At 46.0% G+C, this 25,550-nt stretch overlaps 1 protein-coding gene across 1 annotated transcript in view; it reads left to right on the forward strand.

Moving 5' to 3' along the window:
* LOC139382822 (membrane-associated phosphatidylinositol transfer protein 3-like) overlaps positions 1–25,550 on the forward strand; it is a 174,236-nt gene that overhangs the window by 86,148 nt on the left and 62,538 nt on the right. The window contains exons 4-8 of the mRNA XM_071127052.1: positions 9,723–9,793; positions 10,781–11,004; positions 20,396–20,585; positions 22,748–22,882; positions 23,574–23,767. Coding sequence (XP_070983153.1) covers positions 9,723–9,793; positions 10,781–11,004; positions 20,396–20,585; positions 22,748–22,882; positions 23,574–23,767 — 814 coding nt within the window. The remainder of the gene's footprint in view (positions 1–9,722; positions 9,794–10,780; positions 11,005–20,395; positions 20,586–22,747; positions 22,883–23,573; positions 23,768–25,550) is intronic.

The raw sequence follows: 25,550 nt of genomic DNA on the forward strand, positions 1-25,550 counted from the left end.
TGCCAATATCCTTCCTCCACTAGCTAGTAGTGACATACTGCCAATATCCTTCCTCCACTAGCTAGTACTGACATACTGCCAATATCCTTCCTCCACTAGCTAGTACTGACATACTGTCAATATCCTTCCTCCACTAGCTAGTACTGACATACTGCCAATATCCTTCCTCCACTAGCTAGTACTGACATACCTCCAATATCCTTCCTCCTCTAGCTAGTACTGACATACTGCCAATATCCTTCCTCCACTAGCTAGTAGTGACATACTGCCAATATCCTTCCTCCACCATCTAGTACTGACATACTGCCAATATCCTTCCTGCACTAGCTAGTACTGACATACTGCCAGAATCCTTCCTCCACCAGCTAGTACTGACATACTGCCAATATCCTTCCTCCACTAGCTAGTACTGACATACTGCCAGTATCCTTCCTCTACTAGCTAGTACTGACATACTGCCAATATCCTTCCTCCACTAGCTAGTACTGACATACTGCCAATATCCTTCCTCCACTAGCTAGTAGTGACATACTGCCAGTATCCTTCCTCCACTAGCTAGTACTGACATACTGCCAATATCCTTCCTCCACTAGCTAGTACTGACATACTGCCAATATCCTTCCTCCACTAGCTAGTAGTGACATACTGCCAGTATCCTTCCTCCACTAGCTAGTAGTGACATACTGCCAATATCCTTCCTCCACTAGCTAGTACTGACATACTGCCAATATCCTTCCTCCACTAGCTAGTACTGACATACTGCCAATATCCTTCCTCCACTAGCTAGTAGTGACATACTGCCAATATCCTTCCTCCACCATCTAGTACTGACATACTGCCAATATCCTTCCTGCACTAGCTAGTACTGACATACTGCCAGAATCCTTCCTCCACCAGCTAGTACTGACATACTGCCAGTATCCTTCCTCCACTAGCTAGTACTGACATACTGCCAGTATCCTTCCTCTACTAGCTAGTACTGACATACTGCCAATATCCTTCCTCCACTAGCTAGTACTGACATACTGCCAATATCCTTCCTCCACTAGCTAGTACTGACATACTGCCAATATCCTTCCTCCACTAGCTAGTACTGACATACTGCCAATATCCTTCCTCCACTAGCTAGTAGTGACATACTGCCAGTATCCTTCCTCCACTAGCTAGTACTGACATACTGCCAATATCCTTCCTCCACTAGCTAGTACTGACATACTGCCAATATCTTTCCTCCACTAGCTAGTAGTGACATACTGCCAGTATCCTTCCTCCACTAGCTAGTAGTGACATACTGCCAATATCCTTCCTCCACTAGCTAGTACTGACATACTGCCAATATCCTTCCTCCACTAGCTAGTAGTGACATACTGCCAGTATCCTTCCTCCACTAGCTAGTAGTGACATACTGCCAATATCCTTCCTCCACTAGCTAGTACTGACATACTGCCAATATCCTTCCTCCACTAGCTAGTACTGACATACTGCCAATATCCTTCCTCCACTAGCTAGTAGTGACATACTGCCAATATCCTTCCTCCACTAGCTAGTAGTGACATACTGCCAATATCCTTCCTCCACTAGCTAGTAGTGACATACTGCCAATATCCTTCCTCCACCATCTAGTACTGACATACTGCCAATATCCTTCCTCCACTAGCTAGTACTGACATACTGCCAATATCCTTCCTCCACTAGCTAGTAGTGACATACTGCCAATATCCTTCCTCCACTAGCTAGTAGTGACATACTGCCAATATCCTTCCTCCACTAGCTAGTACTGACATACTGCCAGTATCCTTCCTCCACTAGCTAGTAGTGACATACTGCCAATATCCTTCCTCCACTAGCTAGTAGTGACATACTGCCAGTGTCCTTCCTCCACTAGCTAGTAGTGACATACTGCCAATATCCTTCCTCCACTAGCTAGTAGTGACATACTGCCAGTATCCTTCCTCCACTAGCTAGTACTGACATACTGCCAATATCCTTCCTCCACTAGCTAGTACTGACATACTGCCAATATCCTTCCTCCACTAGCTAGTACTGACATACTGCCAGTATCCTTCCTCCACTAGCTAGTAGTGACATACTGCCAATATCCTTCCTCCACTAGCTAGTAGTGACATACTGCCAATATCCTTCCTCCACTAGCTAGTAGTGACATACTGCCAATATCCTTCCTCCACTAGCTAGTAGTGACATACTGCCAGTATCCTTCCTCCACTAGCTAGTACTGACATACTGCCAATATCCTTCCTCCACTAGCTAGTACTGACATACTGCCAATATCCTTCCTCCACTAGCTAGTAGTGACATACTGCCAGTATCCTTCCTCCACTAGCTAGTACTGACATACTGCCAGTATCCTTCCTCCACAAGCTAGTACTGACATACTGCCAATATCCTTCCTCCACTAGCTAGTACTGACATACTGCCAGTATCCTTCCTCCACTAGCTAGTACTGACATACTGCCAGTATCCTTCCTCCACTAGCTAGTACTGACATACTGCCAATATCCTTCCTCCACTAGCTAGTACTGACATACTGCCAATATCCTTCCTCCACTAGCTAGTACTGACATACTGCCAATATCCTTCCTCCACTAGCTAGTAGTGACATACTGCCAATATCCTTCCTCCACTAGCTAGTACTGACATGCTGCCAATATCCTTCCTCCACTAGCTAGTACTGACATACTGTCAATATCCTTCCTCCACTAGCTAGTACTGACATACTGCCAATATCCTTCCTCCACTAGCTAGTACTGACATACCTCCAATATCCTTCCTCCTCTAGCTAGTACTGACATACTGCCAATATCCTTCCTCCACTAGCTAGTAGTGACATACTGCCAATATCCTTCCTCCACCATCTAGTACTGACATACTGCCAATATCCTTCCTGCACTAGCTAGTACTGACATACTGCCAGAATCCTTCCTCCACCAGCTAGTACTGACATACTGCCAGTATCCTTCCTCCACTAGCTAGTACTGACATACTGCCAGTATCCTTCCTCTACTAGCTAGTACTGACATACTGCCAATATCCTTCCTCCACTAGCTAGTACTGACATACTGCCAATATCCTTCCTCCACTAGCTAGTACTGACATACTGCCAATATCCTTCCTCCACTAGCTATTATTGACATACTGCCAATATCCTTCCTCCACTAGCTAGTACTGACATACTGCCAATATCCTTCCTCCACTAGCTAGTAGTGACATACTGCCAGTATCCTTCCTCCACTAGCTAGTACTGACATACTGCCAATATCCTTCCTCCACTAGCTAGTACTGACATACTGCCAATATCCTTCCTCCACTAGCTAGTAGTGACATACTGCCAGTATCCTTCCTCCACTAGCTAGTAGTGACATACTGCCAATATCCTTCCTCCACTAGCTAGTACTGACATACTGCCAATATCCTTCCTCCACTAGCTAGTAGTGACATACTGCCAATATCCTTCCTCCACTAGCTAGTAGTGACATACTGCCAGTGTCCTTCCTCCACTAGCTAGTAGTGACATACTGCCAATATCCTTCCTCCACTAGCTAGTAGTGACATACTGCCAGTATCCTTCCTCCACTAGCTAGTACTGACATACTGCCAATATCCTTCCTCCACTAGCTAGTACTGACATACTGCCAATATCCTTCCTCCACTAGCTAGTACTGACATACTGCCAGTATCCTTCCTCCACTAGCTAGTAGTGACATACTGCCAATATCCTTCCTCCACTAGCTAGTAGTGACATACTGCCAATATCCTTCCTCCACTAGCTAGTAGTGACATACTGCCAATATCCTTCCTCCACTAGCTAGTAGTGACATACTGCCAGTATCCTTCCTCCACTAGCTAGTACTGACATACTGCCAATATCCTTCCTCCACTAGCTAGTACTGACATACTGCCAATATCCTTCCTCCACTAGCTAGTAGTGACATACTGCCAGTATCCTTCCTCCACTAGCTAGTACTGACATACTGCCAGTATCCTTCCTCCACAAGCTAGTACTGACATACTGCCAATATCCTTCCTCCACTAGCTAGTACTGACATACTGCCAGTATCCTTCCTCCACTAGCTAGTACTGACATACTGCCAGTATCCTTCCTCCACTAGCTAGTACTGACATACTGCCAATATCCTTCCTCCACTAGCTAGTACTGACATACTGCCAATATCCTTCCTCCACTAGCTAGTACTGACATACTGCCAATATCCTTCCTCCACTAGCTAGTAGTGACATACTGCCAATATCCTTCCTCCACTAGCTAGTACTGACATGCTGCCAATATCCTTCCTCCACTAGCTAGTACTGACATACTGTCAATATCCTTCCTCCACTAGCTAGTACTGACATACTGCCAATATCCTTCCTCCACTAGCTAGTACTGACATACCTCCAATATCCTTCCTCCTCTAGCTAGTACTGACATACTGCCAATATCCTTCCTCCACTAGCTAGTAGTGACATACTGCCAATATCCTTCCTCCACCATCTAGTACTGACATACTGCCAATATCCTTCCTGCACTAGCTAGTACTGACATACTGCCAGAATCCTTCCTCCACCAGCTAGTACTGACATACTGCCAGTATCCTTCCTCCACTAGCTAGTACTGACATACTGCCAGTATCCTTCCTCTACTAGCTAGTACTGACATACTGCCAATATCCTTCCTCCACTAGCTAGTACTGACATACTGCCAATATCCTTCCTCCACTAGCTAGTACTGACATACTGCCAATATCCTTCCTCCACTAGCTATTATTGACATACTGCCAATATCCTTCCTCCACTAGCTAGTACTGACATACTGCCAATATCCTTCCTCCACTAGCTAGTAGTGACATACTGCCAGTATCCTTCCTCCACTAGCTAGTACTGACATACTGCCAATATCCTTCCTCCACTAGCTAGTACTGACATACTGCCAATATCCTTCCTCCACTAGCTAGTAGTGACATACTGCCAGTATCCTTCCTCCACTAGCTAGTAGTGACATACTGCCAATATCCTTCCTCCACTAGCTAGTACTGACATACTGCCAATATCCTTCCTCCACTAGCTAGTACTGACATACTGCCAATATCCTTCCTCCACTAGCTAGTAGTGACATACTGCCAGTATCCTTCCTCCACTAGCTAGTAGTGACATACTGCCAATATCCTTCCTCCACTAGCTAGTACTGACATACTGCCAATATCCTTCCTCCACTAGCTAGTACTGACATAGTGCCAATTTTCTTCCTCCACTAGCTAGTAGTGACATACTGCCAATATCCTTCCTCCACTAGCTAGTAGTGACATACTGCCAATATCCTTCCTCCACTAGCTAGTACTGACATACTGCCAGGATCCTTCCTCCACTAGCTAGTAGTGACATACTGCCAATATCCTTCCTCCACTAGCTAGTAGTGACATACTGCCAATATCCTTCCTCCACCATCTAGTACTGACATACTGCCAATATCCTTCCTCCACTAGCTAGTAGTGACATACTGCCAATATCCTTCCTCCACTAGCTAGTAGTGACATACTGCCAATATCCTTCCTCCACCATCTAGTACTGACATACTGCCAATATCCTTCCTCCACTAGCTAGTACTGACATACTGCCAATATCCTTCCTCCACTAGCTAGTAGTGACATACTGCCAATATCCTTCCTCCACTAGCTAGTAGTGACATACTGCCAATATCCTTCCTCCACTAGCTAGTACTGACATACTGCCAATATCCTTCCTCCACTAGCTAGTAGTGACATACTGCCAATATCCTTCCTCCACTAGCTAGTACTGACATACTGCCAGTATCCTTCCTCCACTAGCTAGTAGTGACATACTGCCAATATCCTTCCTCCACTAGCTAGTAGTGACATACTGCCAATATCCTTCCTCCACCATCTAGTACTGACATACTGCCAATATCCTTCCTCCACTAGCTACTACTGACATACTGCCAATATCATTCCTCCACCATCTAGTACTGACATACTGCCAATATCCTTCCTCCACTAGCTAGTACTGACATACTGCCAATATTCTTCCTCCACTAGCTAGTACTGACATACTGCCAATATCCTTCCTCCACTAGCTAGTAGTGACATACTGCCAGTATCCTTCCTCCACTAGCTACTACTGACATACTGCCAATATCCTTCCTCCACTAGCTAGTAGTGACATACTGCCAATATCCTTCCTCCACTAGCTACTACTGACATACTGCCAATATCCTTCCTCCACCATCTAGTACTGACATACTGCCAATATCCTTCCTCCACTAGCTACTACTGACATACTGCCAATATCCTTCCTCCACCATCTAGTACTGACATACTGCCAATATCCTTCCTCCACTAGCTAGTACTGACATACTGCCAATATTCTTCCTCCACTAGCTAGTAGTGACATACTGCCAATATCCTTCCTCCACTAGCTAGTAGTGACATACTGCCAGTATCCTTCCTCCACTAGCTACTACTGACATACTGCCAATATCCTTCCTCCACTAGCTAGTAGTGACATACTGCCAATATCCTTCCTCCACTAGCTACTACTGACATACTGCCAATATCCTTCCTCCACCATCTAGTACTGACATACTGCCAATATCCTTCCTCCACTAGCTACTACTGACATACTGCCAATATCCTTCCTCCACCATCTAGTACTGACATACTGCCAATATCCTTCCTCCACTAGCTAGTACTGACATACTGCCAATATTCTTCCTCCACTAGCTAGTAGTGACATACTGCCAATATCCTTCCTCCACTAGCTAGTAGTGACATACTGCCAGTATCCTTCCTCCACTAGCTACTACTGACATACTGCCAATATCCTTCCTCCACTAGCTAGTAGTGACATACTGCCAATATCCTTCCTCCACTAGCTACTACTGACATACTGCCAATATCCTTCCTCCACCATCTAGTACTGACATACTGCCAATATCCTTCCTCCACTAGCTAGTACTGACATACTGCCAATATCCTTCCTCCACCATCTAGTACTGACATACTGCCAATATCCTTCCTCCACTAGCTACTACTGACATACTGCCAATATCCTTCCTCCACCATCTAGTACTGACATACTGCCAATATCCTTCCTCCACTAGCTAGTACTGACATACTGCCAATATTCTTCCTCCACTAGCTAGTAGTGACATACTGCCAATATCCTTCCTCCACTAGCTAGTAGTGACATACTGCCAGTATCCTTCCTCCACTAGCTACTACTGACATACTGCCAATATCCTTCCTCCACTAGCTAGTAGTGACATACTGCCAATATCCTTCCTCCACTAGCTACTACTGACATACTGCCAATATCCTTCCTCCACCATCTAGTACTGACATACTGCCAATATCCTTCCTCCACTAGCTAGTACTGACATACTGCCAATATTCTTCCTCCACTAGCTAGTAGTGACATACTGCCAATATCCTTCCTCCACTAGCTACTACTGACATACTGCCAATATCCTTCCTCCACTAGCTACTACTGACATACTGCCAATATCCTTCCTCTCTCTCTCCCTACTGCTTCCTACTCCATTCCCTCCCTTTTCTTTCCCCTGTCTGTCTGTCTGTCTGTCTGTCTGTCTGTCTGTCTGTCTGTCTGTCTGTCTGTCTGTCTGTCTGTCTCTCTCTCTCTCTCTCTCTCTCTGTCTCTCTGTCTCTCTGTCTCTGTCTCTCTGTCTGCCTCTCTCTCTGTCTGTCTGCCTGTCTGTCTGTCTCTGTCTGTCTGCCTCTCTCTCTATCTGTCTGCCTCTATCTCTGTCTGTCTGTCTCTCTCTCTATCTCTAAATCTCTTAGATATTCAATTATACAGAAACTTGTTATTTGTTTATAGTTTACTCACACTATTATATAATAAACTAAGATTGGTTATGATTATCCTTTAAAATACTATTTATTATACTGCATTATACCAAATGCAAAAATTCCACATTTAGTACTTGCAAACAAACCAAATGTCCAATTTGTTCCTGCGCTATTACATGACTCAAGAGGCTGAAACTGAAGTGAATGTGATGGCTTTGAGAGTGTGGTTGAGATGTTGTATAGGTGACAAAAGACATTGCTTCTGAGTCCTGGCACCCTTAGCTCCTGACTTGGAGGAGTCTAAGAGAGGGCTTTCTGAGCAAATTCATTCGTTTAGGTTAGAGACAGCCAGTGAGCCTATGTGCCTCTGAGACTTGTAATGCACATATTGGCAGAACATGAGAGAGGGACGCCGCTGTGAAAGAAAGTGAGGGAGAGATAATAAGAAAGATAAAAAATCAAAGAAAGAGGGTTGGAGAGTTTAGAATCCCTTGGTAACCTGGATGGATTCCCTGCCGTTAGCTAGGCTGCCCAGCTGCAGGAGAGGCTTACCGAGGGCCACGGGAGACTGCTTTTCACCACTCAGCTTCCCTGTCACAAATAGGATTACATCAATGCACGTCAAAATGATACAAAAATGTCTTATTTATAGTAAAGTAGGCTTCTGTCTGTCTACAACCAGCTGTGCTTGTATGTAGACTTCACTGCCGATTACACGCAGGCTCCCCTGTCTACCATAGCTATATTTTAGCAGAACTTTCAGGGTTGTGAGTTGGGTTCACTCAACCCATTTTTTTTACTCTACGTTACAACTCCTGAATAATTGAGAGGTTTGTTTTGGATGCAATTATCTAATGTTACGTAAGAAGCAAAAAGGCTTCATTGTAAATATGCAGAGAACCTCTGATCACACATTCATTTTAAATGTATGACTAATCTTGTACTGTACTCCCTGTACCGGTCCAATAAATTAAAACACCAGCTCTCATTGTTATTCCACCTCCCACTTACAAAGAAACTTCTCCATTGATTTGCAGGCAGGCAGGCAGGCAGGCAGGCAGGCAGGCAGGCAGACAGAGTAGAGTAGGGCAGGCTGTGGGCTGGGAGCTGACAGGCTGTGAGTGTGTGACAGCCTCCCCTGGCAAACGCTACCAGGGGGAGAACAGATAAACAAGCAGGAAGTAAAGCACAGAGCCGAGAGAGAGAGAGAGAGAGAGAGAGAGAGAGAGAGAGAGAGAGAGAGAGAGAGAGAGAGAGAGAGAGAGAGAGAGAGAGAGAGAGAGAGAGAGAGAGAGAGAGAGAGAGAGAGAGAGAGAGAGAGAGAGAGAGAGAGAGAGAGAGAGAGAGAGAGAGAGAGAGAGAGAGAGAGAGAGAGAGAGAGAGAGAGAGAGAGAGCCTAAGAAATAAGATGCATGCAGAGGCTTCAGGGAGGCTCATGAGTTTGGCCAGGAGCCAATGGCTTGCCACACAAAATATGGCAGTGCCAGGCAGCTACTGTGGTGGGGACAGAACCATATGCCTGTATGAAAGGATTCTGTGTGATGAGTCAGTATTGACTTTTCCAGAGTATGTGCTTATGAGATTTGAGCTTAAGGGCATACAATATTTGGGGCTCATCTCTCAGATATGGAAGGAATAAAGAGAAAAGTTGAGGCTTTAGTTATACTGAAATTGGTTAGCTCCTGGGATCAATAATAATTGAAGTGTGAAGTGGCTCATGTATTGAGTTTTCTCTCTCTCCATTGTCTCTCCCTCTTTCTCTCTTTTCTCTATCTCTCTCACTCTTTCACTCTCTCTTCCCCCTACCCTCTCTCCTTTCTGTATCTCTCTCTCTCTCTTCCTCCCTCGCTCTCTCTCTCCCTCTCTCCTATTTTAAATCTGTAGGGAGCCTGTATCGCCTGGGGCGTCCTCGATGTGTCCCTCAGAGCAGCATCGACGGGTTAGAGGACATGGAGGTAGGAGAATCACAATACACACTCTGATAAATAAATGACCAGTATAACTACCCTACACTCCGTCTGTTCATGAGGTGTCTGTCTATTATCTATAGTATATATGAATGAGGTGTCTTTATTATCTATAGTATATATGAATGAGGTGTCTCTATTATCTATAGTATATATGAATGAGGTGTCTCTATTATCTGTAGTATATATGAATGAGGTGTCTCTATTATCTATAGTATATATGAATGAGGTCTCTCTATTATCTATAGTATATATGAATGAGGTCTCTCTATTATCTATAGTATATATGAATGAGGTGTCTCTATTATCTATAGTATATATGAATGAGGTCTCTCTATTATCTATAGTATATATGAATGAGGTCTCTCTATTATCTATAGTATACAGTGGGGCAAAAAAGTATTTAGTCAGCCACCAATTGTGCAAGTTCTCCCACTTAAAAAGATGAGAGAGAACTGTAATTTTCATCATAGGTACACTTCAACTATGACAGACAAAATGAGAAAAAAAATCCAGAAAATCACATTGTAGGATTTTTAATGAATTTATTTGCAAATTATGGTGGAAAATAAGTATTTGGTCACCTACAAACAAGCAATATTTCTGGCTCTCACAGTGTCTCTCTATTATCTATAGTATATATGAATGAGGTCTCTCTATTATCTATAGTATATATGAATGAGGTCTCTATATTATCTATAGTATATATAAATGAGGTGTCTCTATTATCTATAGTATATATGAATGAGGTCTCTCTATTATCTATAGTATATATGAATGAGGTGTCTCTATTATCTATAGTATATATGAATGAGGTGTCTCTATTATCTATAGTATATATGAATGCAGGTCCAGGAGTCTTGCCACTAACTATACCACTAACCCACTTCTCCCTCCTCTCCCCTCACATCCTCCTCATCCTCACCTCTTTTCTTACTCTTCTTTGGTCATTCCTTCCTCTCCTCCACTCTACAGAAGACCCAGTGTAAGACCCACGTGTTGCTGCTGGTGATGCATGGTGGGAACATCCTGGATACAGCAGGGGGAGACCCTGGCACCAAGGCTGGCGATGCCACCACGCTGTCCTCCGTGCTGGAGAAGGTGGCTCGGGCACACTTCCAGGCCGCTGCAGAACATGTGATGATCAAGCTAGTGGCCTGCCCGGCTGTGTGTGCCGAGGCCTTCTCCCTCGTCTCCAAGTGAGTCAATCACACAACACGTCAAGGGGAGGAAAAATATTGACATTCTTAATATTTCTTTATTTTTAGGATTATGATTTTTGCTTTCTGTTTGGCATTGAAGTGCAGTTTGTATTGGCTTTTCATCCCTTTCAGATTGCCTCAGCGCTGCCTACCGTCGCTGAGCTGAATAGCTGAAGCACAGTGGAGAGTCATGATTGCTTTATAGCAGTAATAACTTGTGATATGTGGGCTATATTTGATAGCATTTCCATTGAGGTGAATTCACCACCCAGCAGCGATTTGCCAGCGATTTAGTCTGACAGTCAGAATGACACTACACCGTTTAGGCATGTTTGTCATTTTTAAGGAGGCATAGCAGAATACCCAAGTGACCATTTCCAGTTCACACAAATTGGTCTCGGGAATCAAACGAGTCAACAGCGACGTCGGGCCAGAGATAACAGGCTACCAATTCTGTTGAAGGTTAAATTGGAAAATATATATAGAGCAGGCAGCCGTTAAACAGATGTTGGGATGATAATTAGCATGCCACTGACATTTCCCAGGCTTTCGAGGCATTTGGAAAATTAAACTCAAACCTTTTTTCCTGCTCACTGTTTTTAATTGATCTACCATAGAAGCCACCTGAAGACACTAGCTCTATTCAGCTAACAGAGGAAGAAAGATGACATTGAATCCCAGAGTGACTTCAAATGACTGGTTTGAGTTGCATTAGTGTTCCGGTGCTGTTTGGGTGGCTTTGTTTATTATTGGGATCATAGTGTGTCATTTGATGACTCGCTATGGTCTTTACCTAATTAACCACCGATGTTATTATTGGGCTCCTGTGTCTATCTGGTTGTGGCGTAGAGGGAACTGAATTGAAGATGATACGTTTGAGGTATCAGTTACCTCCAGAATAAGCTGCTGCCCGCCTGTTAATGTTGATCTATCCAAAACATCTTCTACATGTACAGTAGTTACTGTAGCTGGCTGCCTTGAAAGCAGATGATGATGGCTGCCTGCAAGTCTTCAATCACACATAAGCCTTAAAGAGGTTTTCACTCTCTTTGGATCCTCTTCTTTAAAGCACCTCCGTTAAGTAATGAAGACCTTGGGCAGGTGAAAACTAGAAGACTTTGTAGACTATCTTCAGTTTTTCCTGTTCTGAGGAGGAGGCAGAAGCAGCATCTCTCTGTTCTGTTCTGTTTGGGCGATTGTCGGCAGTATATGTCAGGCTGCTGTCTGCACAGAGACTAATGATTTCATGTTGTATTTAAAGCTGCCAGGCTTTCAGGGGGAATCATGTTTCAGCTCCCTACTCTATATGTTGTCTCTGGTAGAATGTCACTTTGTTTTGCACAGCTATTTTCTATTGATATGCCAGTGAAAATGTTTGTGTCTATATTTCCACTAGTTAGTATGTGTGGACTGGGAACCAGGAGACTGGGTTCTGAGGCTGCGTCCCAATTAGCAACTTATTCCCCACATAGTGCACTACTTTGATCAGCAGGGAATAGGGTGCCGTTTGGGATGCAAACGGAGTCTTCCGTCCGTCTGTCTGGTGCGGTGATTGGCGTTGGTGAGAGATAGTGACTGGAGGCGAGAGCTTAAATAGAGGGCTGTAGTGTTGCCTCAGCAGCTGTCTTGACATCTTTCTGCCTGCCTGCCTCCCTGCACGGCAAAGCAACGGCCAGGGAAGGAACAACATCCCCCGGGACTCCGTGTGTGTGTGTGTGTGTGTGTGTGTGTTTGTGTGTGTGTGTGCGCGCATGTGCGTGTGTGTGAGTTATTGCCACATTTCTAAATCGCTGCTCCATGTACACTCTTTGAAAAAAGGTGCTTTCTATACTGAACAAAAATATAAACACAACATGCAACAATTTCAAAGATTTTTCTGAGTTACAGTTTATACAGTTCATTTTCTAAGAGTGTATTCCTAGACGGGCACATACAAACACAAATACACGTGTGTGACCGCATAAAGACACCCACACACATACAAGTGTGCACTGTGCATGCCCACATACACACACACACACACACACACACACACACACACACACACACACACACACACACACACACATATATATTAATTGATGCCACTGCCATTAAATTGTGTTTTTAGGCATACCATTATAAACACAACAACATCCGAGGTATACAATGCAGAGGCGATGGTGGGAAAAGAGATTGCTGCTGTGCCGCTAATTCAATCTCCTGCTGGGATTTGACACTAGGCAGTGGATGGGCTCTAGCCTCTTAACGCGTCAAAGAGCAGCTCCAGTCTAAACAGGCCTCTGTGGAGGTCAGAGCGTGATTCCCTGTGTGTAGAACACAATGAGCTGGCGTGTTTGTGTTGTGTGTTTTTCTCCTGATAACCGGTGCTGTTCTCTTGGGTTGTGTCATAAATGGCACCCTATTCCCTACATAGGGCCCATAGCGTTAAAAGTGGTGCCCTATGTAGGGAATAGGGTGCCATTTAGGACACCACCTTCTTGGTGTCTGGGCAAGGCCCATGGTGATCCTGAGAGGCCCTGAGAGCTCATTATGGGCTTTCTCTCCTAATGAAGGGACCAGCCGCCGCTGGCGAGCTGCTAGGTGTCAGGAGGAGAGCTGTAATGAGAGGCTTGAGTGGTGGAACACACACACCTAACACACACACACCCACACAGATACACAAGCACACAAGCGCTCTCATGCACACACACAGAATGAGGATGTGAACCAGTCAGTCTGACTCTTCACCATCGCACATCCAATTAACAAGTGACAACAAGTAAAGCACCTCAATGTATTTATTTTCCTGTGACACAACACATTTCCTCTGTGACAGTTGAAGATATACAAAACAGTGTCTACAGTTAAACTAATAAACAACTCAATGTCAAGTGATGTCTTAAAATGGCTTCCCTGATGGTGCTGGTCTTGTATTCCTTTAGCTGAGGACAGGGACCGACAGGGAGTTTGACCTGACAGTGACCTGAGGACAGGGACCGACAGGGAGTTTGACCTGACAGTGACCTGAGGACAGGGACCGACAGGGAGTTTGACCTGTTAGTGACCTGAGGACAGGGACCGACAGGGAGTTTGACCTGTTAGTGACCTGAGGACAGGGACCTACAGGGAGTTTGACCTGACAGTGATCTGAGGACAAGGACCGACAGGGAGTTTGACCTGTTAGTGACCTGAGGACAGGGACCGACAGGGAGTTTGACCTGACAGTGACCTGAGGACAGGGACCGACAGGGAGTTTGACCTGACAGTGACCTGAGGACAGGGACCGACAGGGAGTTTGACCTGACAGTGACCTGAGGACAAGGAGATGGATACCACTCATTATTCTGTACATTCATAGCACACACAGCCAGAGAGCAGCAGCTCTCACTCCACTCCACACATCTTCGCCGAATTAAGCTCACCGTGAGCTGTGCCTCTGAATCTCCCTCTGTCTTTCTCCGTCTGTCTCTGCCTCTCCCTCTGTCTCTCCTTCTGTCTCTCCTTCTGTCTCTGTCTCTTCCTCTGTCTCTGCCTCTCCTTCTGTCTCTGTCTCTCCCTCTGTCTCTGCCTCTCCTTCTGCCTCTCCTTCTGTCTCTCCTTCTGTCTCTGTCTCTCCTTCTGTCTCTGCCTCTCCTTCTGCCTCTCCTTGTCTCTGCCTCTCCTTCTGTCTCTCCTTCTGTCTCTGTCTCTCCTTCTGTTTCTTCTTCTGTCTCTGCCTCTCCTTCTGTCTCTGTCTCTCCTTCTGTTTCTCCTTCTGTCTCTGCCTCTCCTTCTGTCTCTCCTTCTGTCTCTGTCTCTCCTTCTGTTTCTCCTTCTGTCTCTGTCTCTCCTTCTGTTTCTCCTTCTGTCTCTGCCTCTCCTTCTGTATATGTCTCTGTCTCTCCCTCTGTCTCTATTTCTGTCTCTGCCTATCCCTCTGTCTCTCCTTCTGTCTCTGCCTCTCCTTCTGTCTCTCCTTCTGTCTCTGCCTCTCCCTCTGTCTCTCCTTCTGTATATGTCTCTGTCTCTCCCTCTCCCTGTTTCTGTCTCTCCTTCTGTCTCTGCCTCTCCTTCTGTATATGTCTCTGTCTCTCCCTCTCCCTGTTTCTGTCTCTCCTTCTGTCTCTGCCTCTCCTTCTGTATATGTCTCTGTCTCTCCCTCTGTCTCTCCTTCTGTCTCTGCCTCTCCTTCTGTATATGTCTCTGTCTCTCCCTCTCCCTTTTTCTGTCTCTCCTTCTGTCTCTGCCTCTCCTTCTGTATATGTCTCTGTCTCTCCCTCTGTCTCTCTTTCTGTCTCTGCCTCTCCTTCTGTATATGTCTCTGTCTCTCCCTCTGTCTCTCCTTCTGTCTCTGCCTCTCCTTCTGTATATGTCTCTGTCTCTCCCTCTCCCTGTTTCTGTCTCTCCCTCTGTCTCTGTATCTCCCTTGTTAGCTTTGTAAACTGTGTGCTCTGTAAACCCAGGCCATTAAGACAAGGGGAGGGCAATTAAGCAGAAATTCCACAAACCCTCTCTGAAGAGAGCCTTTTTCAGTCTTCGCTGCTCTGTGACATTAGATGAAGTGGGAGAGAATGTGAGAAAGTGTAACCTTCTCTCAAGGTTAGGCTGCTGTGTGCTGTATTAGCTTTGAGGAGAGATGCTAGCTTGCTGATGCTAGCTTAGGGGCTTATCTGTTTAATCAGCCTTATCTCCTCTCTCTTGTCATGCCGCTCCTAATGGATGGATCCTGTTAATGGCAGCTAGCTAGGCATCTCTTCATCAGCACATTAATATGTAAACCTGTAGAATCAGAAATGGATGTGAGAAAGGATGATAAAGATTGTGCCAAAATGGCACCCTATTCCCGATGTAGTGCACTGCTTGGGCCCATAGGACTCTGGTCAAAAGTAGTGCTGTATGTAGGGAATACGGTGCCATTTGGGACTAAACCCAATTCTGATTCTAACAGTTTTTTGTTTTTAAACGACAGTCATCAATGCTTTGATAAGAGCTTTGTGAATGGCCTTGACACAATTCTCTAAGTTGTATTATTGAAGAGGTTCGTTCATGTACTGTAGGAATAGGCTGACAGGCTCGCTGAAGGTTGAACACAACTGAATGCCTGCTTTTGTTAGAAGTGTTACACACAGGCAGAGAACGAGTAGCCAAGGGTCTCTTAAAGTGTGTGCTGCTTTAAAAAAAATGTAATGTAATCCATTTTTCTACCCCTTTTTCGTGATATCCAATTGGTAGTTACAGTCTTGTCCCATCGCTGCAACTCCCATACGGACTCGGGAGAGGCGAAGGTCGAGAGCCATGTATCCTCCGAAACACGACCCTGCCAAGCCAAACTGCTTCTTAACACACTGCTCACTTAACCCTGAAGCCAACTGCACCAATGTGTCTGAGGAAACACCGTACAATTGATGACCAAAGTCAGCTTGCATTGCGCTCGGCTCGCCACAGGAGTCGCTAGAGCGCGATGGGACAAGGCCATCCTGGCCGACCAAGCCCTCCCCTAACCCGGACGACGCTGAGCCAATTGTGCAAAGCCCCATGGGTCTCCCGGACGCGATCGGCGGCGACAGAGCCTGGGAAAGAATCTGGGTCTGTAGTGATGCCTCAAGCACCGTGATGCAGAGCCTTTTACCGCTGCGCCACTCGGGAGGCCTGTGCTGCTCTGATGGTATACCACAGTATATCCCCAGCTTCCTCCCGGCTAGCATGAACACTCTCCTAATGAGAACGTGTGTGTGTGTCTGTGTGTGTGTGTGTGTGTGTGTGTGTGTGTGTCATTATCTCACACAGCAGAGATACTCTCTCATAGTGTCTGGAGACTTGAAAGCCACTGTGTTCCTATTAGGATCTGTGTTGTTAATATGGCAGACTGAGAAAGATGAGAAGCAATAGTCTCAGTCTCCTGAGACAGTTATCCACAGTGTTAACAGTGTTTGCTGTATTGATGTTGCTATGTCAACCTCATTAGCATTTCTGCCTCTTCTGAGCATCTTTAGGGCTGAACATGTTGTCTTAATTGAGAATCTGGAGAATCTAACCTGATTCCTATTACAGTCTTAATTAACGAGCCCTTGGTTGAGCAATAATTTTACATCTGGAAGAACAGGTTGCTGTCTCCCTACTTCTAATTAATTGTACTGATTCAAAACAAACAGCACCAAGAAATTTGATTCCCAGCCCAACTTTAAATCAACCAACAACAACATACCTGTATAGTGGAATCCAATTACACTGAAAGTCAGTAACAAAGCATTGTCTGGACACTATAAAGGTAAAGAATAGACATCCCACTGCAATACCAACAGCAGGTGTTTGCATAAGTAGGTTACTAATTATCCATCTCTAGAAATAAATAAAGAACAGGCTGACGAGAGAAGCTGGGTGGGTGGCTTTGTGATGTCTTGTGTCTAGGTGCCCTTTGACCTTGGTCTTGGCCGTGTATCCACCTGTCCAGGGGTGTTATGGTAATGTGTGTTTGTCCTGTCCAGGGGTGTTAAGGTAATGTTTGTGTCCTGTGCCAGCAGTGTTAAGGTAATGTGTGTGTCCTGTGCCAGCAGTGTTAAGGTAATGTTTGTGTCCTGTGCCAGCAGTGTTAAGGTAATGTTTGTGTCCTGTGCCAGCAGCAGGGGGCTCTACAGGGCTCTGTTAACATGACAGGAACAGCATGACACAGCACAGCTATAGCTATGACCTTGCCCTCAGTCCATTACACAGGCACATGACAGTGACTACCAGTGGATAGCCCATATAGTACCGCTGTTACAGTCTAAGTACTTACAGTACGCAGCTTTAAAAGCAGACAGTCGACCATTCTGGGGGTCTTGTACCAGCTTTAGATACATTCTAGTGAAACGGAACCTTTCACCTAGCACATTGCCTAACTGTACCTGTGAAAGAACTGAACAGAAAACTGTTCCTATCACTTTTATACTGTAGGCAAGTCTTATTATAGTGGTGTCACAGTTTCATGCTCCATGTTCCCCACCACAGACACAGGGGATCTGTTCACACACACACAGAGAGAGAGAGAGAGAGAGAGAGAGAGACTCAATTTGGCATGAGGGTCTACTATACAAATTGATGGAAAGTGGTGTTGGGGGAAAAAGTGTTAAAATAGGCAAAAAAACACATTTCTTGACACATGGCTGTGGGGTGAGACAGGGATGCCAATTTGCTAATCTTGGTGTTCTCTGGCAAATGCCAAACGTCCTGCACGGTGTTGGGCTGTAAGCACAACCCCCACCTGTGGACGTCGGGCCCTCATACCACCCTCATGGAGTCTGTTTCTGACCTTTTGAGCAGACACATGCACATTTGTGGCCTGCTGGAGGTCATTTTGCAGGGCTCTGGCAGTGCTCCTCCTGCTCCTCCTTGCACAAAGGCGGAGGTAGCGGTCCTGCTAGTGGATGTACTGGCCTGTCTCCTGGTAGCGCCTCCATGCTCTGGACACTACGCTGACAGACACAGCAAACCTTCTTGCCACAGCTCGCATTGATGTGCCATCCTGGATGAGCTGCACTACCTGAGCCACTTGTGTGGGTTGTAGACTCCGTCTCATGCTACCACTAGAGTGAAAGCACCGCCAGCATTCAAAAGTGACCAAAACATCAGCCAGGAAGCATAGGAACTGAGAAGTGGTCTGTGGTTATCACCTGCAGAACCACTCCTTTATTGGGGGTGTCTTGCTAATTGCCTATAATTTCCACCTGTTGTCAATTCCATTTGCACAACAGCATGTGAAATTTATTGTCAATCAGTGTTGCTTCCTAAGTGGACAGTTTGATTTCACAGAAGTGTGATTGACTTGGAGTTACATTGTGTTGTTTAAGTGTTCCCTTTATTTTTTTGAGCAGTGTATATATATTTATTTTTATTTTACCTTTATTTAACTAGGCAAAGTCAGTTAAGAACAAATTCTTATTTTCAATGACGGCCTAGGAACAGTGGGTTAACTGCCTGTTCGGGGCAGAACGACAGATTTGTACCTTGTCAGCCCGGGGGTTTGAACTTGCAACCTTCCGGTTACTAGTCCAACGCTCTAACCACTGCCACCCCGAAATATATGTTTCCCATGCCAATAAAGCCCTTGAATTGAATTGAGAGAGAGAGAGCAGGGGTACTCCTCCCTTCACAGTAACAGCCAGACATCATATCTTGAGCCATCCACCTGGAAAGCTCCATTTCTCTCCTTGATGTTCTTATCAATGGTAGTATGTCTACAGGGATACTGCTAGGTCTTTGCACCATGTTGACCCCACCCCTCACACTGGTCCCTCCAGGCACTGGGTCCATCCCAAATGGCACCCTATTCCCTATAGAGGGCATTACGTGCCACGCCCTGATCTGTTTCACCCTGATCTGTCTCCACCCCCTCCAGGTGTTGCTTATTTCCCCCTGTGTGTTTATCCCTGTGTTTCCTGTCTCTCTGTGCCAGTTCATCTTGTATGCTAGTCAAGTCAACCAGCGTGTTTTTCCCGTACTCCTTTTGCTATGCTCTTTTTAATAGTCTTCCCGGTTTTGACCCCTGCCTGACTCTGGACTACTTTCCCCCCTGCCTGATCATCCTGCCTGCCCTGACCTTGATTCTGCCTGCCCTCTGAACTGCCTGTCCACGACCATTCTCTTGCCTTACCCTATTGGATTATTAAACATTGTAAGACTCCAACCATCTGCCTCCTGTGTCTGCATCTGGATCTCGCCTTGTGCCTTGATACTACGTTTGGCCAGAGCCATAGGGCCCTGGTTAAAAGTAGTGCACTATATAGGGAATAGGGTGCCATTTGTGATGGCGATCAGGGCGATTCAGCTGTTAGAGCGTAAAAGGGGCAAGGATATCCTTCACTGGTTCCCACACTGTTGGATAAAGGGTCTCGGACGCTGTGGCGTGCAGCACTGTCACTCCCTGTGATTCACACACACAGAAAAGACACACCTGCATACACACACATGCACACACACACACACATCAGATAAACAGAGGCTGCTATCAGACAGGCAGAGGAGGAGAGGTTCTGCCAGCCGGGGAGAGTCTACAAGCCTGCACCTGTAGAGAGAGAGACCATGCCAATAAAGCCCTTAAATTTAATTGAGAGAGAGAGAGATGATTAGCCACATGCTCATTCATCATATTTATACGTTCCGGGGTAACAAATCATTTTGTTGGATCTTTCCCAAAATAACCTTGGATTAACAGAAGCAGCCAATTACAATAATGTTTCCAAATTCCATTTCCCAAGACATTTTTGTGCAGTGGAAACGATTGATGAATGAATGCCTGTTGATAAAGGTCAGAGGGATCTCCATTCACCATATAGGTACATTCCATTCTCCTTGTAAGACACGAAACTGGGGAGAAATAATGTCTTGTTTTTTAAAATTGAATTGATTGTTGTTCAAGGCTCAAAAAATGACTTACTTCTTCCTGTCCCAGTCTGAACCCATACAGCTATGATGAGAGCTGTGTGTCCAGCAGCGTTGACCACCTGCCCCTGGCCGCCCTCCCGCTCCTCGCCATTGCAGCCCCACACTACCAGGACGCCGTGGCAACCCTCATCACCCGCGCCAACCAGGCCTACCACAGCTTCCTCGTGTCCCAGGATGGACAGGGCTTCACTGGCCAGGTGGGTCCGTCCTCTAAAGTGTCCCCCCATATAGGACTTCACTGGCCAGGTGGCTCCGTCCTCTGAAGTGTCCCCCCCCATAAAGGTCTTCACTGGCCAGGTGGGTCCATCCTCTAAAGTGTCCCCCCATATAGGGCTTCACTGGCCAGGTGGGTCCGTCCTCTAAAGGGCCCCCCCATATAGGGCTTCACTGGCCAGGTGGCTCCATCCTCTGAAGTGTCCCCCCATATAGGACTTCACTGGCCAGGTGGGTCCGTCCTCTAAAGTGTCCCCCCATATAGGGCTTCACTGGCCAGGTGGCTCCGTCCTCTGAAGTGTCCCCCCCCCCCCCCATAAAGGCCTTCACTGGCCAGGTGGCTCCGTCCTCTAAAGTGTCCCCCCCATATAGGGCTTCACTGGCCAGGTGGCTCCGTCCTCTGAAGTGTCCCCCCTTAAAGGCCTTCACTGGCCAGGTGGCTCCGTCCTCTGAAGTGTCCCCCCTTAAAGGCCTTCACTGGCCAGGTGGGTCCGTCCTCTGAAGTGTCCCCCCATATAGGACTTCACTGGCCAGGTGGGTCCGTCCTCTAAAGTGTCCCCCCATATAGGGCTTCACTGGCCAGGTGGCTCCGTCCTCTGAAGTGTCCCCCCCATAAAGGCCTTCACTGGCCAGGTGGCTCCGTTCTCTGAAGTGTCCCCCCCATAAAGGCCTTCACTGGCCATATGGGTCCGTCCTCTAAAGTGTCCCCCCATATAGGGCTTCACTGGCCAGGTGGCTCCGTCCTCTGAAGTGTCCCCCCTTAAAGGCCTTCACTGGCCAGGTGGGCCCGTCCTCTAAAGTGTCCCCCCATATAGGACTTCACTGGCCAGGTGGGTCCATCCTCTAAAGTGTCCCCCCCATAAAGGCCTTCACTGGCCAGGTGGGTCCGTCCTCTAAAGTGTCCCCCCATATAGGACTTCACTGGCCAGGTGGGTCCATCCTCTAAAGTGTCCCCCCCCCCCATAAAGGCATTCAATGGCCAGGTGGGTCCATCCTCCGGAAGTGTCCGCCCATAAAGGGCTTCACTGGCCAGGTGGGTCCGTCCTCTAAAGTGTCCCCCCGGCTCCCACAGGGTCACACCGACTGACTGGAGATGAATCATACTGTTAGGAACAAGGGAGGAGAAGAGGAGAGAGAGAATGGGAGATCTCATTCCCTCTAATCTCTCAGGCCAAATCCAATAATGTGCTGCAATCCATTTAATGGAAGCCAAAGATTTCCAGAGGAAGTGATGATTGGGATAGAGAGGGCTGGGTAATCCTCTGTGTTCACTGTGGGGACTAATGTCGCCAGAGACCTGCAGCTTTATTTGTCTGCAGACCCCATTAACTCTCACACACCTGTGGGCAATCACCTCTCTGATAAAGACCTATGTTTTAATTAAATGCTGTAATTTTCAAGAGCACATTATTGGCAAAACCATACAATGTATAAACTCTATTATATTGAACTTCCTCTCCTTGCATAATTATATATATATTTTGTACTTTTACCCCTTTTTCGTGATATCCAATTGGTAGTTAGTATTGTCCCATCGCTGCAACTCCCCTACGGACTCGAGAGCCATGCATCCACCGAAACATGACCCTGCCAAGCCACACTGCTTGCTTAACTTGGAAACCAGCTGCACCAATGTGTCGGAGGAAACACCGTCCGCCACAAGGAGTCACTGGAGCGTGATGAGACAAGAAAATCACGATGAGACAAGCCAAACCATCCCCTAACACGGACGACGCTGGGCCAATTGTGTGCCACCTCATGGGTCTCCCGGTCACGGCCGGCTGTGACACAGCCTGGGATCGAACCCAGGTCTGTAGTGATACCTCAAGCACTGTGATGCAGTGCCTTAGACCGCTGCGCCACTCGGGAGGCCCCTCCTTTCATAAATTTGACAAGATTTGTGGTCATAATGCAATTCCAAGTCAGGAAGCCAAGTACAATGGTGTCACGTCAAACCAATTAAGGAGAAATGTGTTGTTCCCTCAGACCGAGTCAGTCCTAATGAAGTGTGTTATTGACATTCAGATTCGACTATGGATCTGAACAGGCACGGGGCCCAAATCTGCCTGCTGGGGAGGCATGGAGCGAGGGTTTCTAAAACGGTGTGTGTGTGTCTGTGCATGCGTGCTTGTGTGTTCCTCTCCAGGTGTGTGTGATGGGCGACTGTGTGGGAGGTGTGCTGTGCTTCGACGCCCTGTGTTTCAGCAGCAGCAGTAGTAGCAGTCAGAGGCAGCACAGCAGCCCCAGCAGCAGCAGGAACAACAGCACTGAGAGCCTCAAGGTAGTGGCATGACACATTACAACTCAATCAACATATACTCTAACATGTTCTGTAAAACTGCACTTTTAGATTCCCCTAGACGCTTTTAAATTGAGGCATTACAATTTCAGTTTGTGCTCTCTGTGCTATTCAACTATCTCCCCATGGCCTGTAGCTAGAATTGTGTAAGATCTTCTCTGTTCAGACAGCTTTCCTCTCAGACAATCTCTCCTTCCCCATGTTATCCTAGCCAAGACCTTGAAAATCCTCTCTCTCCGTCCTGAGCTGGCCTGTCTTTTCCTGTTTGTTTACACCCAGTTAGTACTGCATGATCCCCTGGGCTGCTTTCACTGTCCGAAAAATACTCAAATATATGTAAATATTTAAATACTCCATGCATTTAAACCTGGGTCTGTTTGGTCCTAGGGGTATTTGAAATAATGTATTTGGAAACAAGTACTGTATTTTGACATACTGTTGTTTGAAATTGTAGGCTATTTATAGAAAATTATATACACAGAAATATTTCAAGTACAAATACTCAAACGCACATGTATTTATACCCAGGTCTGGTAGCTAGCCAGCTCCCACATTCTCCTATGTGCTGAGAAAAAGGGATTAGCAATGAGCTGCTCATTTGTGTTCAGTTATGGTATTTGAGTGTGAGTGAACGGTGAAGGCTTGTGTCCCACGCTCTCTTCCACCCACGCAGGATAACCCTGAGGACAGCCCCTGTCACAGCCCCAGCCTTGGACTCAGCTCCAGTAAGAGGCTGAGTAAGAGTAACATTGATATCTCGGCCCTGCCCAGCGATGGACACAACCAGGCCAGACAGCCCCTCAGCAGGAAACAGAGTGACTCGTATGATGGAGACACATCTACTGGACAACACAGCTTCTTCAGCAGGTACTGTAGACAGAGAACATCACCCTGATGGAAGCTAATCCTTACCAAAACCCTAGCTACATGTCCACACCCGGTTCAAACATAACCCTTAACCATAACCCTAACCCTTAACCCTAACCCTTAACCCTAACCCATAACCCTTAACCATAACCCTAACCCTTAACCATAACCCTAACCCATAACCATAACCCTAACCCTATCTACATGTCCACACCCAGTTCAACCCTAACCCTTAACACAAACCCATAACCCTAACCCTTAACCCTAACCCTAACTCTTAACCATAACCCTAACCCATAACCATAACCCTAACCCTATCTACATGTCCACACCCAGTTCAACCCTAACCCTTAACACAAACCCATAACCCTAACCCTTAACCATAACCCTAACCCTTAACCATAACCCTAACCCCTAACCCTTAACCATAACTCTTAACCATAACCCTAACCCTTAACCATAACCCTAACCCTTAACTATAACCCTAACCCTTAACCATAACCATAACCCTTAACCATAACCCTTAACCCTAACCCTAACCCTAACCCTAACCCTTAACCCTTAACCATAACCCTAACCCTTAACCATAACCCTAATCCATAACCCATAACCCTAACCCTAACCCTAACCCTAACCCTTAACCATAACCCTTAACCCTTAACCATAACCCTAACCCATAACCCTAACCCTTAACAATAACCCTAACTATTAACCCTAACCCTTAACCATAACCCTAACCCTTAACCATAACCCTAACCCATAACCCTAACCCTTAACCATAACCCTAACCCTTAACCCTAACCCTTAACCATAACTCTAACCCTTAACCATAACCCTAACCCTTAACCATAACCCTAACCCTTAACCCTAACCCTAACCCTAACCCATAACCCTTAACCATAACCCTTAACCATAACCCGTAACCATAACCCTTAACCATAACCCTAACCCTTAACCATAACCCTAACCCTTAACCATAACCCTTAACCATAACCATAACCCTTAACCCTAACCCTAACCCTAACCATAACCCTAACCCATAACCCTAACCCTTAACCATAACCCTAACCCTTAACCCTAACCTTAACCCTAACCCTTAACCATACCCCTAACCCTTAACCCTAACCCTTAACCCTAACCCTTAACCATAACCCTAACCCTTAACCATAACCCTAACCCTTAACAATAACCCTAACCCTTAACCCTAACCCTTAACCATAACCATAACCCTTAACCATAACCCTAACCCATAACCATAACCCTTAACCATAACCCTAACCCATAACCCTAACCCATAACCCTAACCCTTAACCATAACCATAACCCTAACCCTTAACCATAACCCTAACCCTTAACCATAACCCTAACCCTTAACCATAACCCTAACCCTTAACCATAACCCTTAACCATAACCATAACCCTTAACCCTAACCCTAACCATAACCCTAACCCATAACCCTAACCCTTAACCATAACCCTAACCCTTAACCCTAACCTTAACCCTAACCCTTAACCATACCCCTAACCCTTAACCCTAACCCTTAACCCTAACCCTTAACCATAACCCTAACCCTTAACCATAACCCTAACCCTTAACAATAACCCTAACCCTTAACCCTAACCCTTAACCATAACCATAACCCTTAACCATAACCCTAACCCATAACCATAACCCTTAACCATAACCCTAACCCATAACCCTAACCCATAACCCTAACCCTTAACCATAACCATAACCCTAACCCTTAACCATAACCCTAACCCTTAACCATAACCCTAACCC

This window comes from Oncorhynchus clarkii, chromosome 24 (assembly GCF_045791955.1).
Source record: "Oncorhynchus clarkii lewisi isolate Uvic-CL-2024 chromosome 24, UVic_Ocla_1.0, whole genome shotgun sequence".
NCBI classification, from domain to species: domain Eukaryota; kingdom Metazoa; phylum Chordata; class Actinopteri; order Salmoniformes; family Salmonidae; genus Oncorhynchus; species Oncorhynchus clarkii.